This window comes from Emys orbicularis, chromosome 10 (genome assembly GCF_028017835.1).
Source record: "Emys orbicularis isolate rEmyOrb1 chromosome 10, rEmyOrb1.hap1, whole genome shotgun sequence".
Classification (NCBI taxonomy): Eukaryota; Metazoa; Chordata; order Testudines; family Emydidae; genus Emys; species Emys orbicularis.
The window spans coordinates 39,496,765-39,513,681 of record NC_088692.1 but is presented as its reverse complement, the minus strand read 5'-3'; the positions used below and the strand labels follow the sequence as shown (position 1 = coordinate 39,513,681).

Below are 16,917 nucleotides of genomic sequence, written 5' to 3'. Positions count from 1 at the left end.
GTTAGATAGATAATCTGATCAGTTTCCAAGTTTCCTGGTTGACTCTTTCCCGTATCTGTTCTATAGGTTCATCTTTTGTCCCAGCCTATAGCCATTCTGTCTGTGACTGGTTTATTCCAAATCACTCATTTGTAATTAGTGATAGACAGGTGCACATCTGAACAGACTAAGACTCTACCTGTGAACCTTACAAAGTGTCCTGGGATTTTTTATAATAGGCTTTTTGACTGTAAAGCTCCTTTTCAAATATCACTTGTAAATAAAGATCCATTATGGTTTAAATACTCTCAACTCTACTGAAAAAAAGAAACTAAATATGGCTCAACTGCACTATTAAGCAGAACATTCCCACTTTCAGATACTGTTTGCTTCTGTTACATTACATTGGTGTTCAATGCTGCAATTTCAAAACACACACTGAAACCACTGTTTATATAAAAATCACAGAAAAAATTTAATTTTCACATTTGTTTAGATGCTGTCCCTCCCAAAATAGCTTTGTTCTCAGGACTGTTTTTTTTGGTTCACTTTGTTTTAACTTAAAAGAAGCCAGAAAAACGTGCACGTCTTAATATTTGTAGTGAACATCTGACTATGGGTATGTCTACACTACCCGCCGGATCGGTGGGTAGTGATCGATCTATCGGGGATCGATTTATCGCATCTAGTGTAGACATGATAAAATCGATCCCCGACTCTGCCGTCGACTCCGGAACTCCACCGCGGCGAGAGGCGGAAGCGGAGTCGGCGGGGGAGCGGCAGTCGTCCTCACGGCCAGGTAAATCGACCTAAGATGCGTAGCTGAAGTTGCGTATCTTAGGTCGCGCCCCCCCCACCCCCCCCAGTGTAGACCTAGCCTATGTCAATAGTTAGAAGTTTGCTCCTGTGATAACAAACTGTCAAAATTGCTTCATTTCAATATTGGCATAACAGATAGATTATACGTCCTGTTATAATTTCAGCAACATTCAGACAATTTAGTACAAAGATGGAAGCCAGGTTTACATAGCTGCAGCCCCAAATGTAGTCATGTCCCCAGAAGAATGACTCCTCTGGGATAAAGATAACATGATGTGCTATCAGAGCATTCAGCCTCCTAACCGACCTTGCAGAGCTGGCTGTCCCCCTCACTAGAGAGAAAGAGCCTGTTGGTTTTGTTGGGCAGGGCTAAGTAAATAGAGCATCTGGAGGCCTTACCTCTTCTGTTTGACTGTGATGCCTTTCTGCTGTAGGGCCTTCTCATTGGCCATATGCAGAAGCTGGATCTCCTTCCGGGAAAAAAGCCGTATGGCAAAGGCTTTCTCCAGCAGCTTCTCAGGAGACACTGACTTGGCAATGTCCCTAACAAAAGCTCGAATGTCTTGCTGCACATTGTCCGACTCCATGGGCTGCCCGGCTCTCACTTTGTGGAAGACTTTGAGAAGGGCTAGTGCAATCCGATAGAGCACCTTGTAGCCCTCCACTAGGAACACATCGAAGACCCGAGCAACATACACCAAGGGCAGCTCTCCAAAGAGCCACCGCTGCCAGTCAGAGTACACCTCCAGCACATCCTCAGACACTGCCACCATCAGCTTGTGTGCTGCCTGGCAGTACTTGTTAACCAGGTCACCAAAGGTCATACAGGAGGACTCGAATGCCAGGAATGTCTGATCAATGAGCCGCTTGGATGGGTCATTGCAGGCAAGGATGCGACAAACCATCTCGAAGCACTCTGCCTCATCCCTGCTGTAGTGGAGGAGCAGAGCCACCACAGAAGGCAGCGCTGGGCAGAATGATATGTCAGGGAACTGATTTGCAATGCAGCAGATTATCTTTCTGACTGCTCCAATGCCCTCAGCATTCAAACAGTAATTGGGCACCAGATTGTTATCCACAAACTCTGGCAATGGGAGGGTGCCAGTGTTACGCTTGCCAATGATCTTCACAACAATATCCCGGTACACGTTTGCATCTGGTGTCACTGTGCGGCATGGGATGTTGCCAATTAGCTTCAGGTATACTTTGGCTCTCAAAGAGTGATTCTTGGCCCAACAGCCCTGTCGGGCAAGCTGTTTGAACTCCTGAAAATCTGTGCAGATTAGCTCCTTTGAGTCCTGTGTCTGGATTGTGGCATCCATCTTGTCCCAATCCACAAAGCGGCTATATTCATCCATGGCTGCAGAGAATGTTTTTGCAGAAAGACAGAAGAGTAAAGACCTTATTTGGGCATTAGGGGACTCGTACTTTTTCCTGGAAGAGAAAGAAAAGAATGTTTAGCAGTTTCTCGTGAAAGATCATTTCCCATCCTCTTCAGGGCAAAGAAATTCAGGTTGCTCTGTGTTGCTATGAAGATGCTTCCCACTGCAAGCAAGTTCCCAGATGCAGATTTTTGTTTAAAATATTTTAATCCCATTTTCAAACCACAGCATGTTCTTAATCCACGTTTAACCAGTACATTCAAAAATCAGCCCAGTGTAGATTCTAAACACATTCCAATGTGCAGTTTCCCTAGTACAGCTGTTCTGGCTAGAGACGTCTCTGCAATTTGCACAAGCTCAAGTTATGTTTGCATTAACTGTGTAATGAAGAAGATGCTACCATCCTACTGATTCAAAGGCAGCCATTGTGAGGTGTTGTCTAATACCAGCCTCTCCCCTGTGATTTTAGTGGAAGGTGAAGATTACCTGGACTGTAAGCATCTAGTGTAATGCACTGGCCTGTGGGTTCGTGAGCTTTCATACATACACTTGTATGATCAAGTCACCCTCTAGTGGCTGTGCCACAAAGAGACCACCTATTATTAGCATCAGAAGAGCTCCTTTAAAAACACAGATCTTTGCCACATGAGCTAGAGCTGAGCGATCAGGGTTCTAGGCCCCAACTCCTCAGGGAGGGCACACATATATGAGTTATCTAGTAATTACAATTGTGGCCTAAAGCAACTGGATTTGTTACATTCGCCAGGGACAGTCATTTTACCTCTCCATAGTAAAGCATGATGTATAGCATCATAGCTGTACAGCAATGTTAATAAATTAGGGTTACCATCCGTCCGGGTTTCCCCGGACACGTCCGGCTTTTTTAGCTTTAAATGGCTGTCCGGGGGGGATTTCTAATAAGGTAGAAATGTCCGGGATTTCCCCCTTTCCCCTCATGCAGAGTGCGGTGCGGCTGATTGGACGGCTGTGCCTGATTGAAAGCCGCTCGCAGCCACTGGGGCCTCTAGCAGCCAGAGTCCCTCCCCCTCCCCCGCTCCCTCCTCCCCCGCAGAGCAGCGCCTTATTTGTTTGGCTGCACGTGGAGCCCGCAGCGCTCCCTCGGCCTGGTAGGGGGGGAGCAGGCAAGGGACAGGGAACGGGGGGTTAGATTGGTCAGGGGTTCTGGGGGGGCTGTCAGGAGAAGGGGGTGTAGAGAGCGGTTGGGGCAGGTAAGGGACAGGGAACAGGGGGGGTTAGATTGGTCAGGGGTTCGGGGGGGCTGTCAGGAGAAGGGGGTGTAGAGAGCGGTTGGGGCAGGTAAGGCACAGGGAACGGGGGGGTTAGATTGGTCGGGGGTTCTGGGGGGGGGCTGTCAGGAAAAAGGGGTGTAGAGAGCGGTTGGGGCAGGCAGGGGACAGGGAGCAGGGAGACTTAGACAGGGGTCGGGGTCCTGGGGGCAGTTAGGGTGGGGGGGGACAGGTAGGGGGTGGGGGTATTCTGAGGGGGGCGGGAAGTGGGAGGGGGCGGGGCTGGGGCAGGGATAAGGCGGCACCCCGTGTCCTCTTTTTTGAGTGTTGAAATATGGTAACCCTAAATAAATAAGAGTAAAGATTATCAGTGTTCCAGAAAACAAACGACTCCCCTCTCCATAAATCAGAGTGTTTTAGGAAATTAACATTTACAGACAAGTTCACTCTCAACAATAAATTGCATTAAAAATATTTTATGCCTAAGCTAGATACCTTGCCCATGAAAGCTATTCTTTCCCCCATTAAAGGGAAGCAAAAACCTTTGCCTACTCAAGGCAAACATGTTTACAAATATACAATCAGTGCTAGCTAGAACAACAATAACTCTGATACAAATAGCTCTAGATCCTACTTGAATATTCATCTGGAGATCTTGGAACCATGTCAACTTTTAAAAGAAAGGAGTTATGTTTGAAAGAGCAGTATGGTAAAAACAAATAAAAGCTTCTTTAAAAGATTCTTAGTAAAGGTTTAGTTTAAAAAATAAAAAAGCTCTCATTTTGAAATAATCTTCTGCTTTTTGTATTAAAAATATCAGTTTTGGGAGGAAAAAAAAGACACTGCTTAAGAGTGTGGATTATGCCACCCTCTGTTCTCAGTTCCATCCTTCTCTTCTAATTCTGAGACCAATTTTCAGTGTGTGGTCGAATTGGGTGGAGCCATGTTCCCACCCCCATTCAAACAGGCAGAATTTCTTTCAACATTCGGGAAGGATGAATAATAGAGGTTTAAGTTCTCCTGTGAATTTCTGCTTTGGGGTTTCCACCAGCTTATTCTTGGGGGACGACTATAGGATACTGGTCCATTGCAGAGTGAAGTTCATCAGTTACTAGGAGTTCCAGAACAAAGTAATAATACTTTGTACTTCTCTATCACCTTCCAACCAAGGACCCCAGAAAGATTTATGAAAATTAATTAACAGGGTGGATTTGATTTAAAACAAATTGATTTAAATCATGATTTAAATCACTAGTCAGGAAGACTCGATTTAATCATGGTTTTCTACATAAAAGTGCATTCTTGTTGGTTATTATAACCTTCATACATATTCTTCACAACTCAGAGATAGAGAGATGTAGGTTTTATTTTTAGAAGGTACAACTATACATTTTTAAACAGTGATTTATTTTGAAAACTTTTCAGATTAGTTTTATAGCTATACTGTATCAGAAAATGAATGATTGTTTGGTTATTTCGTTTACCAAAGGTAATTGAAGCAGCTATTTATGAAGTCATTGGGAGGTGAACTATCCCAATTCAACAGGTTAATCATTAATATTTGGAGGATTTTCTTGCCATGCTGTATTAGGAGAACATCACCAGACAGACATTTAAATTGTTTTATTTAACTAAAACATCGTTAAGTAGTCTGGATTTTTTTCTTCAACAGCAAACATATAATATTTTAACAAAACAAGCACATGTCCCTTGCTTCTCACATTTATCTCCAGACTTCTTCTCCTTGTCCAGATCTATTCCGCCCCCAACAATCTTCTATTCATTGAACTTTTTGAAACTTTGCACTTTTAGAGAGGTAAGGGTTTAACTCTGTGTACACAAATTTGCAAATGGACAATAGAGTTGAGGTCTGTTATTTCTCACCTCTATATATTATTTATTTATTTAAAACATTTTTGCTGTTAACAAGCATGTTATCTCTGGAGACACAAATCCACAGTTTGAGAACTGCAAAACTAAGCATCTCTGATGGCATCTTCTAGACTGAGCACTGTGTCCCACTGGGTAGATAGAAATATTAACCTATATAATACATACAGAAGCCCCTGGAACCCCATAAGATTGGGTCCCTAATCCATGAACTATCGGAACTCATTTACAAAATTTTTCTTAAACATTACATAAATATATTGTCTCATATTATAGAATTAGAATTTATAATCCCTATTCCATGATGAGATATCTTTGAGTTATAATGTATCTTAATTAAAATTATCTTTAGATAGGTTTTTTCCTCAAAGCATTTTATCCAAAAAATCTGATTTAAATAAAAAAAATCCATTTTTTAAAAATCATTGATTTTTATCCACCCTGTTAATTAACCCTCACCACATCTTTGTGAGGAAGGGAAGTATGATCCCATTTTACTGTGACCTAGACAAAGAAAGGTGACGCATGGTGCTTGAGATCATTTCAGTGCAGTGCACTTTACTGCTGGAGTCCAGTGCTGCAATGGATTCACTCTCCTGTCTCATTCTCTGGCACATTTATATTGTGGCAGTGCTTTGCCTTAGAGGACAACCAGGGCACAAACACATGAAATTAGTCTTAGCTGGCTATTTCCTGCCAATTGCCTCTCTCCCCTCCTTTTCATTCAGCCTTCTCTTGTGTATTATTTGCTCTCTTATTTTCCTCCCCCGGGGCCTTGCTCACTGAAGGCCTGAACCAAAACTGACTGAAGCAAGTGGGAAACGCCCAGAGACTTCAGCTTTGGATTAGGCCCCCAAAGGCGGTATGTAGCTAGGTGTATATAGGGGTGCTTGTGAGCACTGTCCCATGTGCTTTTGTAAAAACGTCAAGAGAGAGCTGGCTGTATTTTAAAGAATCCTTATTGAGGTTGCAGGAACAAACCATCCCAATGTGTAGAAAGAATACTGGGGAGGGTTAGCTCAGTGGTTTGAGCATTGATCTGCTAAACCTAGGCTTGTGAGTTCAATCCTTGAGGGGGCCGTTTAGGGATTTGGGGCAAAAATCTGTCTGGGGATTGGTCCCCCTTTGAGCAAGGGGTTGGACTAGATGACCTCTGAGGTCCCTTCCAACCCTGATATTCTAGGATTCTAAATATGGCAGGCGACCAGCTTGGCTTAACAGTGAAATCCTTGCTGATCTTAAACACAAAAAAGAAGCTTGGAAGATTGGACAAATGACCAGGGAGGAGTATAAAAATACTGCTCACGCATGTAGGAGTGAAATCAGGAAGGCCAAATCACACTTGGAGTTGCAGTTAGCAAGGGATGTTAAGAGTAACAAGAAGGGTTTCTACTAGGGTTACCATCCGTCCGTATTTCCCCGGACATGTCCGGCTTTTGCGTCTCTAAATAGCCGTCCGGGAGGAATTGGTAACAAGATTAAAATGTCCAGGGTTTTTTTCTCCCTCGCCTCCCTCCCTCCCTTCCGTGCAAAGTGCGGCTGCTGATTGGGCAGCTGGGCCAATTGAGCCGCTCCCATTGGCCTCCAGCAGCCAGAGCCCTCCCCTGCTCCCCCCTCCCTCTGTCTGCAGCCCTGTGTAACACACAAACCGACCCACTGGGCAGCATGTTTTGCAAACACGTGGAGCCAGAATGGTAAGGGGAGTCGGGGGGGGGGCAGTCAGGGAGCGGGGGAGTGTTGGATGGGTCCCCCCCCCCGCCTGCCTCTCCCTTGTCTGCTTGTACTGCCAGAGCCAGCAGCAACTGCTGTCTGCTGCCCCTGGGTCCTAGCGTCCCCCATCCACTAATGGCAAGGCAGGCTGCCCTTACCCTTCCACCCTAGCCCTGAGCCTCTCCAACACCCCAAACCCCTCATCCCCAGCCCTCATCCCCCCGCACCCTAATCCTCTGCCACAGCCCTGAGCCTCCTCCTGCATCATGAACCCCTCATCCCCAGCCAGAGCCCTCATCCCCCGACACCCTAATCCTCTGCTCCATCCCTGAGCCCCCTCCTGCATCATGAACCCCTCATCCTCAGACCCACAGCCCTCACCCCTGCATCCCCAAACTCCCTCCCCCCTTCCCACACACCGCCTCCTGCCCTCAAACTCCCTCCCAAAGCCTGCACCCCCTCCCTTTGCACTGCCTCCCACCCCCAAACTCCATCCCAGAGCCTGCACCCCTCACCCCCTCCTGCACACCCACCCCCTGCCCCAGCCCGGAGCCTGCACCCAGCACCCAAACTCTATCCCAGAGCCTGCACCCTGCACCCCTCCTGCACCCTGCCCAGTTGGGAATTGGTCCTGCTTTGAGCAGGGGGCTGGACTAGATGACCTCCTGAGGTCCCTTCAAACCCTGATATTCTATGATTCTATGAAATGCTGCAGGAGCAGAGAAGGGAAGTGAAGCTGGAGCCAGCAGGCTATTGCCTGAGCTGGGGTTTTTGTACATGAGCTGCTTTGATGGGTGAATGCACTAAGGGCCTGTGTGGGAGCAAGAAGAAAGTGAGAGGAAAGTAAAGAGACTATCAAAAATCGCTACCTGGCACTTCACTGGCAGATGTGGGAACACACTGCTGTTTTGAGCGAGGAGACAAGCAGATGGATCTAGACAAGCAGATGCTTTGTAAAGCAGTGAGCAAGCGACCAGGGAGCTTTGCGACCAGGGGCCACTAACAAGGAGTTTCGAGAGGGAGTTTGGAAGGGGAGTGGGAAGGGGACGAGTTACACTTGCCATTCTTTAAAACCTTTAAACTAGACTATAATCAAAACTTCTTGATTTAAACAAAAACCCTATCATTAACCTAGGTAGCTGTGGGATAGAATGCAGGCAGAAGCCCAGCAGCAGAGTGGTGGCTATCCTGTTTATTGCGCTCAGTGTAGCATGTATGATTACCTGCCCTGTGGGCGGGTGGCGTATGTGTGCATTCAGTGCAAGGAGCTCCTAGCCCTCAAAGACCACATACGGGCTTTGGACGCCAGGGTGGCGGAATTGGAGGAGCTAAGGGAGGCAGAGAGGCACATTGATGAGACTTTCTGGGACACCGTAGATTTGTCCCACCTCCAGTCAGACAGCCCTTGCACTACTAAGGAGGATGAAAGGCTCAGGGAAGGAGAGCAGTCAACAGGAGCAGAGGGAAACCTTCCCATAGGTGGGACCCTTCTTCCAGATGATGTTGGGGTATCCTCTCGCACTGAAGAACATAAATTGTTGGGCAGAAGTCAACATGGTTTCTGTAAAGGGAAATCATGTCTTACTAATCTATTCGAGTTCTTTGAAAGGGTCAACAAACATGTGGACAAGGGGGATCCAGTGGACATAGTGTACATAGATTTCCAGAAAGCCTTTGATAAGGACCCTCACCAAAGGCTCTTACGTAAATTAAGTTGTCATGTGATAAGAGGGAAGATCCTTTCATGGATTGAGAACTGGTTAAATGACAGGGAACAAAGGGTAGGAATAAATGGTAAATTTTCAGAATGGAAAGGGGTAACTAGTGGTGTTCCCCCAGGGTCAGTCCTAGGACCAATCCTATTCAACTTATTCATAAATGATCTGGAGAAAGGGGTAAACAGTGAGGTAGCAAAGTTTGCAAATGATACTAAATTGCTCAAGATAGTTAAGACCAAAGCAGACTGTGAAGAACTTCAAAAAGATCTCACAAAACTAAGTGATTGGGCAACAAAATGGCAAATGAAATTTAATGTGGATAAATGAAAAGTAATGTACATTGGAAAAAATGCCCCCAACTATACATACAATATGATGGGGGCTAATTTAGCTACGACTAATCAGGAAAGAGATCTTGGAGTCATCGTGGATAGTTCTCTGAAGACATCCACGCAGTGTGCAGCGGCAGTCAAAAAAGCAAACAGGATGTTAGGAATAATTAAAAAAGGGATAGAGAATAGGACAGAGAATATCTTATTGCTCTTATATAAATCCATGGTGTACACACATCTTGAATACTGCATACAGATGTGGTCTCATCTCAAAAAAGATATACTAGCATTAGAAAAGGTTCAGAGAAGGGCAACTAAAATGAATAGGGGTTTGGAACGGGTCACATCTGGGTGGGGAAATTGCATGCAGGGCCATGAATGTAGGGTTGGGGCAGGGGGGTGGGGTGCGGGAGGGAGTGCGGGGTGTGGGAGGGGGTGTGGTGTGCAGGAAGGGGCTCAGGGCAAGGGGTTGGGGCAGAGGAGTGGTGCGTGGTGTACGAGGGGGCTCAGGGCAGGGGGTTGGGGTGCAGGAGGGGGTGCAGAGTGTGGGAGGGGGCTCAGGGCAGGGGCTTGGGGTGCAGGAGGGGTGCGGCAGGGCGCTCAGGGCAGGGGGTTGGGGTGCAGGAGGGGTGCAGCAGGGGGCTCAGGACAGGGGGTTGGGGTGTGTGGTGCAGGAGTTTGGGGTGTGGGCTCCGGCCCAGCGCCGCTTACCTTGAGTGGTTCCAGGGTGGCAGCGGCGCGCAGCAGGGCTAAGGCAGGCTCCCTGCCTGCCCTGGCCCCGTGCCGCTCCCGGCACCACATCCCTGCGGCCCCTAGGAGAGCAGGGGGTGGGGGGCAGGGGGTTCCACGCGCTGCCCTCACCTGCGGTTACTTCCCCCAAAGCTCCCATTGGCCGCAGTTCCCTGTTCCCGGCCCCCACCCGCCGCAGGGACATGGTGCCGGCTGCTTCCAGGAGCGGCGCAGGGCCCGTGGCGCCATGGGGGGTGGCAATCCCTTGGGCTGGATTCAAAGCCCTGACAGGCCAGATCCAGCCCGCGGGCCGTAGTTTGCCCTCCCCGATCTAGAGTCACAGATCTTTACCGGCTCCTAGTGGATTCCTGGTGGTTCTTCTCCCATCCTACGAATCTAGTGTGGTGACATTCCTAGGTTGGGAAACTCTAGGGCAGAGCCCTGATGGCAAAAGAGCCCCAATCAGATCGTTGCTAAGGAGGCTTTTCCAGGAAGGATAACACGTTTGAACAAAACCATCAGTCTGTAGGTGATTAACATTAGCAAAGGGTTGTAACATTGTCAAGGCTGTCCAAAGCGTGCCTGCTCACAAATCTGTCTGCAAAGCCTATGAAATCTGTGTGTATTTGAAACAAAATTCTTCAATACAGTGGTGCCCAGCCAAGTACCTGTGCTGGAACCGGTACTTGAAGCCTTTGTAAGTGACAGTCTAGGTTTTCCCCCTGCTCCTTAATGAGCCATGGTGCATTGCCACTGCATGTCCTACATTCAACAGGGCATATTTTATTCTGCCACAGAACTTGGGCTGTTCCAAACTCCAGTCTGATGAGGTCACGAGCAGGGTATGGATCAGCACAGAACCATGGCAGAACAGCTTTCGTATAACCACATAGGAGGCACCACTGTGCCAGAAACTCCAACCCCCAACAACTGCTGCTTTTCTGTACTACCCATCTCCTCCTACTGCTTCCATGAGAAAGGAAGGGGATGGGATCCAGCAGTTGGGGGCAATTCAAAGTAGACTTGGTGGAGGAGGAGGAGGCGGGGGGGGGGGGATTTCACCAAGATGTAGTGGGGACTGGCTTTGGAGTCCCAGACACTTCCTGGCAGCCACAAATCTTCCCTTCTGCCACAGCAACCCTGGAGAACCTGACACTCCAACCTAGCAAACTAGCTGGAACTGTAGTATAAGACAGTGTCCTAACCACCAAAGAACTGGAATGCTTGATACCAGTGAGGACAGGAAAATGCGAAGAGTCATAATTTCCCCCCCTGTCCATACCATAATGAGATTCAACCCAGAAAAGAGTGACAGCCCAAAATGCAGAAAGAAACACAAACCACCTGAGTATTGAATGCAAGAGGAGTACCTGGAAAGCAGTAATGCCAAGAGATACCTATGGATGGTAGCAGACAGCAAACTAGCAGGGAACTTATTATGGCACGTGACACCAAAAAAGCTGTGATTCTGGGCTGAATATGCAGAAACATGTCATGGAGCCAATAATCCTGATTCACAAAGATTTGACAAGATTGCACCTAGAATACTGTATTAAGTTCTGGGTATCTCAGCAACAGAAAGAGATGGGATTTAGAAAATAATAAAACTGATAAAGGGGGTGAAGGGAGAAAAGATTAAAAAACTATGCAGAGTGTGATGGGTTGGATCACAGAGACCCCCTTGGGACTGCCACCTGATGTGCTGAGACTACCTCTGAGCCCGTTTTCCCTGGCAGCTTGGGACTTCAGTACCTGTCTTCTTGAGCCAGACACGCTAGCCTGCTGCAAACACAGACCCAGGTCTGAACCACATCCCCCAAAAGCTGCAGACTTAACTGAAAACAGCTTAAGAAGTGCTCCTGTCTCTAGCACCCAGATATCCAGTTCCCAATAGGATTCAAACCCCAAATAAATCTGTTTTACTCTGTATAAAGCTTATACAGGGTAAACTCATAAATTGTTTGCCCTCTATAACACTGAAAGAGAGATATGCACAGCTGTTTGCTCCCCCAGGTATTAATTACTTGTTCTGGGTTAATTATTAAGTAAAAAGTGATTTTATTAAATATAAAAAGTAGGATTTAAGTGGTTCCAAGTAACAACAGACAGAACAAGGTAAATTATCAAGCAAAATAAAACAAAAACACGCAAGTCTAAGCCTAATACAGTAGGAAACTAAATGCAGGTAAATCTCACCCTTAGAGATGTTCCAATAAGCTTCTTTTACAGACTAGACTCCTTCCTAGTCTGGGTCCAGCAATCACTCACACCCCCGTAGTTACTGTCCTTTGTTCCAGTTTCTTTCAGGCATCTCTTTGGGGTGGAGAGGCTATCTTTTGAGCCAGCTGAAGACCAAATGGAGCAGTTTCCAGGGCCTTATATAGTCTCTCTTGTGGGTGGAAACCCCTTTGTTCTCCTGTGTAAAATCCCCTCAACAAGATGGGGTTTGCAGTCACCTGGGCAAGTCACATATCTATGAATGATTCAGCTTTTTGCAGGCTGATGCCATTGTTTACATGTTAGTTCGAACGTTCCCAGGAAAGCTCAGATGTGGATTGGCATCTCCCAAAGTCCATTGTCAGTTAAGTGTTTCTTGATTGGGCACTTACTGAGAATAGTCCTTTCCTCAAGAAGCTGACCAAATGCTTCACTGTGGCTACTTAGAATCAAACAAGTACATAGCCAATATTCATATCTTCGAATACAAGAATGATACACACATACAGACAGCATAATCATAACCAGCAAACTACAACCTTCCCATAGACACCCCACTTGGCCTCCTCTGCATAAGAACTGACGCAACCATAGGAGCCTGGTTGCAACAATGATCTATATGGTCACAGTTTATGTCAATAACATCACACACAGCTTGTGTAAGGGGAGACAATTGTCCCAATTGTGTTTAGAGACTGTGAATGTCAAGAAGGGATAGAATTATTTAGCATGCATCAAAGGGGTATAAGTAGGAGAACAGAATGAAATTAAGAAAAGGACATTTTTTGCTGACTCTCAGAAGAAGTTCCTGAGTGAGATCTATTACAGTATAAAATAGTCCAAGGGAAGTGATGGAAGCTCTGTCAACTACTCTGTCAGGATTATCTGCACTTGCAATGGCATGGACTAGAGGCTTTTCTAGGGTTAGCTTCTACTATTAAACAGTATAAATAAGACCGAATGAAGAAATCGTATATCCTAAAACCATGCACTGAATGTGGATAGCCTTCAAATTGCCATGTTTTCAGTCAACTGACTAGGGGAGAACTGGACAGAACTTTGTAATTAATTAGTTCTGCCACATTTTCTATTCCATTAATAGAATTATCTTTATCTGCTTCCTCTTATTTGTTTGTCATTTGGTCTACTTTCCTTCCACTATCTTTCTTAAAACTGAATTGAAAAGAATGTTCTCTCTACACCAGCAGAAGAGGTTACTGCAGACAAAAATAAGATTTTTCCACTGAAACTCTGCATCAAAAATTAAAACGGTTGGGCCAGCAACTGAAGAGGCTCAGCTTTCTATGCCCATTTGGCAGTTAGATGTCAACTGAAATGCACCAGGAGATTGATGAATGATTAGCAGATACCTATGGCATAGCAGCACTACCCTTTTCAGCAGAATTTATTAAAAGAGAAGAGGAGATTTTAACCCAGGTATCCTGGCCAAATTCTAATGTGGGTGATCATATTCTGCCTTCTTAGACCGCCCCTCAGATGTTCAACTACAGAAGTTATTCTTCTCTTTTCCTTGAAGAGGTGTTGTGTAATATTATTACAGCTTAATGGTTGTCACATTCTACCCTGCAAATGGCTGCATTTCAATATGATTCCTGTAGCTTACAGTCTCTGTAAAACGCTTTGTGTCTTGGCCCCAATTCAGCAAATTGCCATCTATATGAATATAACATTAACCTATTTCATCAAATTGTAACATATGAAGAATCTGAATAAAATGTACAGTAATTAATCAAACTCTCTCACCACTTGAATAGGACTCAAGAATTATTTGACTTCTACCTGTGATAATTATTGCCGGTTATGTGATATGTATGTATCTCTTCACCCTTGCAACTGACATCTGTAATCCCTCATAACCCAAGCCTGACCCCAGATGTACAGTACCTTCCCTCTTAACTTGTGTATATTTAATTTTAAACATTCACTTTAATACAATTTTTTTCCCCATCCTAAGAAAAGTTAAGTAGCAAAATATTGATTTGAGTAATCTTGAGTTAAATCAATCTGTCTCTTTAAGGAGAATCTGCCAGATTAAAAATATTTGTTGGTAATAAATAAAAGGTAAGAACATCTTTTAATATTTTAGATTATTAAATCTACAAATTTTAAGCACTAATTGTTTGCATCATCATCAGTCCAGATACTGAACATAGTCTAGTACAGGGGTAGGCAACCTGCGGCATGCGTGCCAAAGGCGGCACGCGAGCTGATTTTCAGTGGTACTCACACTGCCCGGGTCCTGGCCACCGGTCCAGGGGGCTCTGCATTTTAATTTCATTTTAAATGAAGCTTCTTAAACATTTTAAAAACCTTATTTACTTTACATACAACAGTTTAGTTATATATTATAGACTTATAGAAAGAAACCTTCTAAAAACGTTAAAATGTATTACTGGCACGCGAAACCTTAAATTAGAGTGAATAAATGAAGACTTGGCACACCACTTCTGAAAGGTTGCCGACCCCTGGTCTAGTCAGTGTAATTTTTACTTATAGGTTATTTCATGTCAGTTTTACTTTGACACTTTGGAACTGGCAACAATTGAAATATCTGAGTTACATCACTGCAGGAGAGCGTTTAAAAATCTAGAAAACACACCTGCTTTCAGTGAATTTTAAAAAAAATCATTTAAAAAATTGATCTCCAATGTTTTTATTGTTTAAAAATTAAATCATCCTATGTTGACCTGATACTGCCTCCTTAATAAGCCTGATATGCTCAGAGTCACTTGGATAGCTTTGTTCTTATTATGTTTAAAGATCTTGTCAATTCCCTATTAACTGATTGGTGTTAAAGTAACGAAGTTTGCCAAAGCTGACACCTCACCTACATTTTGCACACTTGTGACATAACAATGTACCATGGTTCTGAAATCAAAATTATTCATATAAATTAGCAGAAATTTCACTGGCTTAACTGACAATTACCTCCTTTCCCCAAACATCTCGCATATAGTTACCCTGATTTGTACTCCTCAGTTATTGCTAAAACAGACATCAAACTAAATTGCAGCATATATTTTTAACAATATGTTATACAACATGTTAACAGAAAACAGATTGTCTATTTTCCCCTCCACATAAAGACCATTAGCTAACCTCCTGATGCTGCAATGCAGAGCCATTCCCACACTCTCGCTGGTTTCACATTTAGTTGTTTCCTTATCGCTTGCTGCAGCATTACTAACCTCTGTCTCCTTTGCGTCCCTGGTACACTCATATTTGAGTAGAGTTTACACGTACAGATTATCACATCTACTGCTTCAAAAGTGATTGGCTATTAATTCCCCCCCTCCCAATTAAAAACAAAACAAAAAACCTCCCCACAACTTTGAGGAGACATAACTTCACATTCTCCAAGAGCACTGAGCCATAACTGAGATGCTGATGTTTTATACACCAAGGGGTCCGTGACTTAAAAGGGAATGCAGCAGTTTCCTATTGGTACAAAAATACTGTAGAAGAAATGAAGGTCAGCTAATACACACTTGTGCTCTTACTCCCTCAATGTGTTCAATCTCTTCTCCAGCTTCTTCTCTACCCCCGTGTGGCAGGGCACTGCTAGGAAAGCCCCTAATCAGCTCCTGCCACCCTGGTACATAATCAGAGGGAATGGATTGGGGCTGGGTAAATAGCCAGTGCTTGCCTGGAAACTGCCTCCACTTGCAAGCCTCATTAGCAGGAGCAAAAAGGCTGGGAGGAAGTGGAAGGGGGATGAAGACCAGGAGGGAAAGGGCAGGCTCAGGGGGAGGAAAGAGCCTACTAGTCTTGCTGGTCAGGCCTGTGTGAGGCCAAGCCATGTAAATAGCCTGTAAATAGTGGGAAACTGGTGGTGGGAACGGACATAAAATAGAGAGTACGGGCGTTGCACCAGCTTGGAGCGTCCCTGAGTCTTTAAGGAGCGGGGCCAAGGGGCCGAATCCAACAGGGCATGGCATGAACCCGTTATACCCCTACATTCGTAGCAGCTGACTTAATGAATAATACTCCTACTATATTAATTTGGAAACAATACAGGGACAATAGAAATCAACATATCCTAATCAGAAGAGGATTTTCTTTAGCAAACAACTTTAGCTAGTTTCCCTGAGTATGCAGATATTTGTACCACAGGGAAAACTGAACATACCATGCTAACACTGGAATCAGTTTCTACATACTAGGATGCAGTTAGTCCAGTTAATCTAAGAGATTTATTAGAATGCTTTCTTTCAAGAGCAGTGCATGGAGTTCAATGGATTGCCTTAATGAGGTTAAATGCAATTTGATCTCCCTACGAACTGCCCCAGGCTTTGTGTACAGCAGCACCAGCTCTCTCATTGCTTACATTGGGATTTTGAACCAGCTTCCTGAGCGTAGATCTGAGTAATGCCCTAATACTAATTTATTCAGTGCCACAGAGAGCTGGGTGATTGCTTTCTGCTCTAGCTTCCCTTATACCTTGGGGACAAAGTTCTATAAGATCTGGAGATCTACCATGAACTAAAATTGCTACACTCCATGTCTCACTTTTACAGCTGGATAAGAGTGCTCAGTAGGATGAGCTGGTTCATGAGTCTTAACCTTGGGACAACATGCATGGCTACACATGAAGGATAGTGACAGAAAACAGGCATTAGGACCCTATGCTTCAATTATTAAGGCCGCATTAATGGCATCTTAATGTGAACCATCTATAATGCATTTAATTACCATCAAATGCTCACGAACAGCAGGAGTTAAGTCTCCAGTGGTCCAGAGAGAGAACTGGCACTAGAGATTTCTTAAAAGAAACTAGATTTCTTTCTTGGAAAGTGTAGGGTGATTTCCAGAATCTCTCAAATTGATGAAGCACAGATAAGCTAAATATACTGTCAAACTGTATATAGAACAC

General features: G+C 44.8%; 1 protein-coding gene across 1 annotated transcript in view; it reads right to left on the bottom strand.

Annotated features, from left to right (window-relative positions):
• TBC1D24 (TBC1 domain family member 24) overlaps positions 1-16,917 on the bottom strand; it is a 62,079-nt gene that overhangs the window by 35,064 nt on the left and 10,098 nt on the right. Inside the window, exon 2 of the mRNA XM_065412024.1 lies at positions 1,198-2,232. Coding sequence (XP_065268096.1) covers positions 1,198-2,156 — 959 coding nt within the window. The 5' untranslated portion in view covers positions 2,157-2,232. The remainder of the gene's footprint in view (positions 1-1,197; positions 2,233-16,917) is intronic.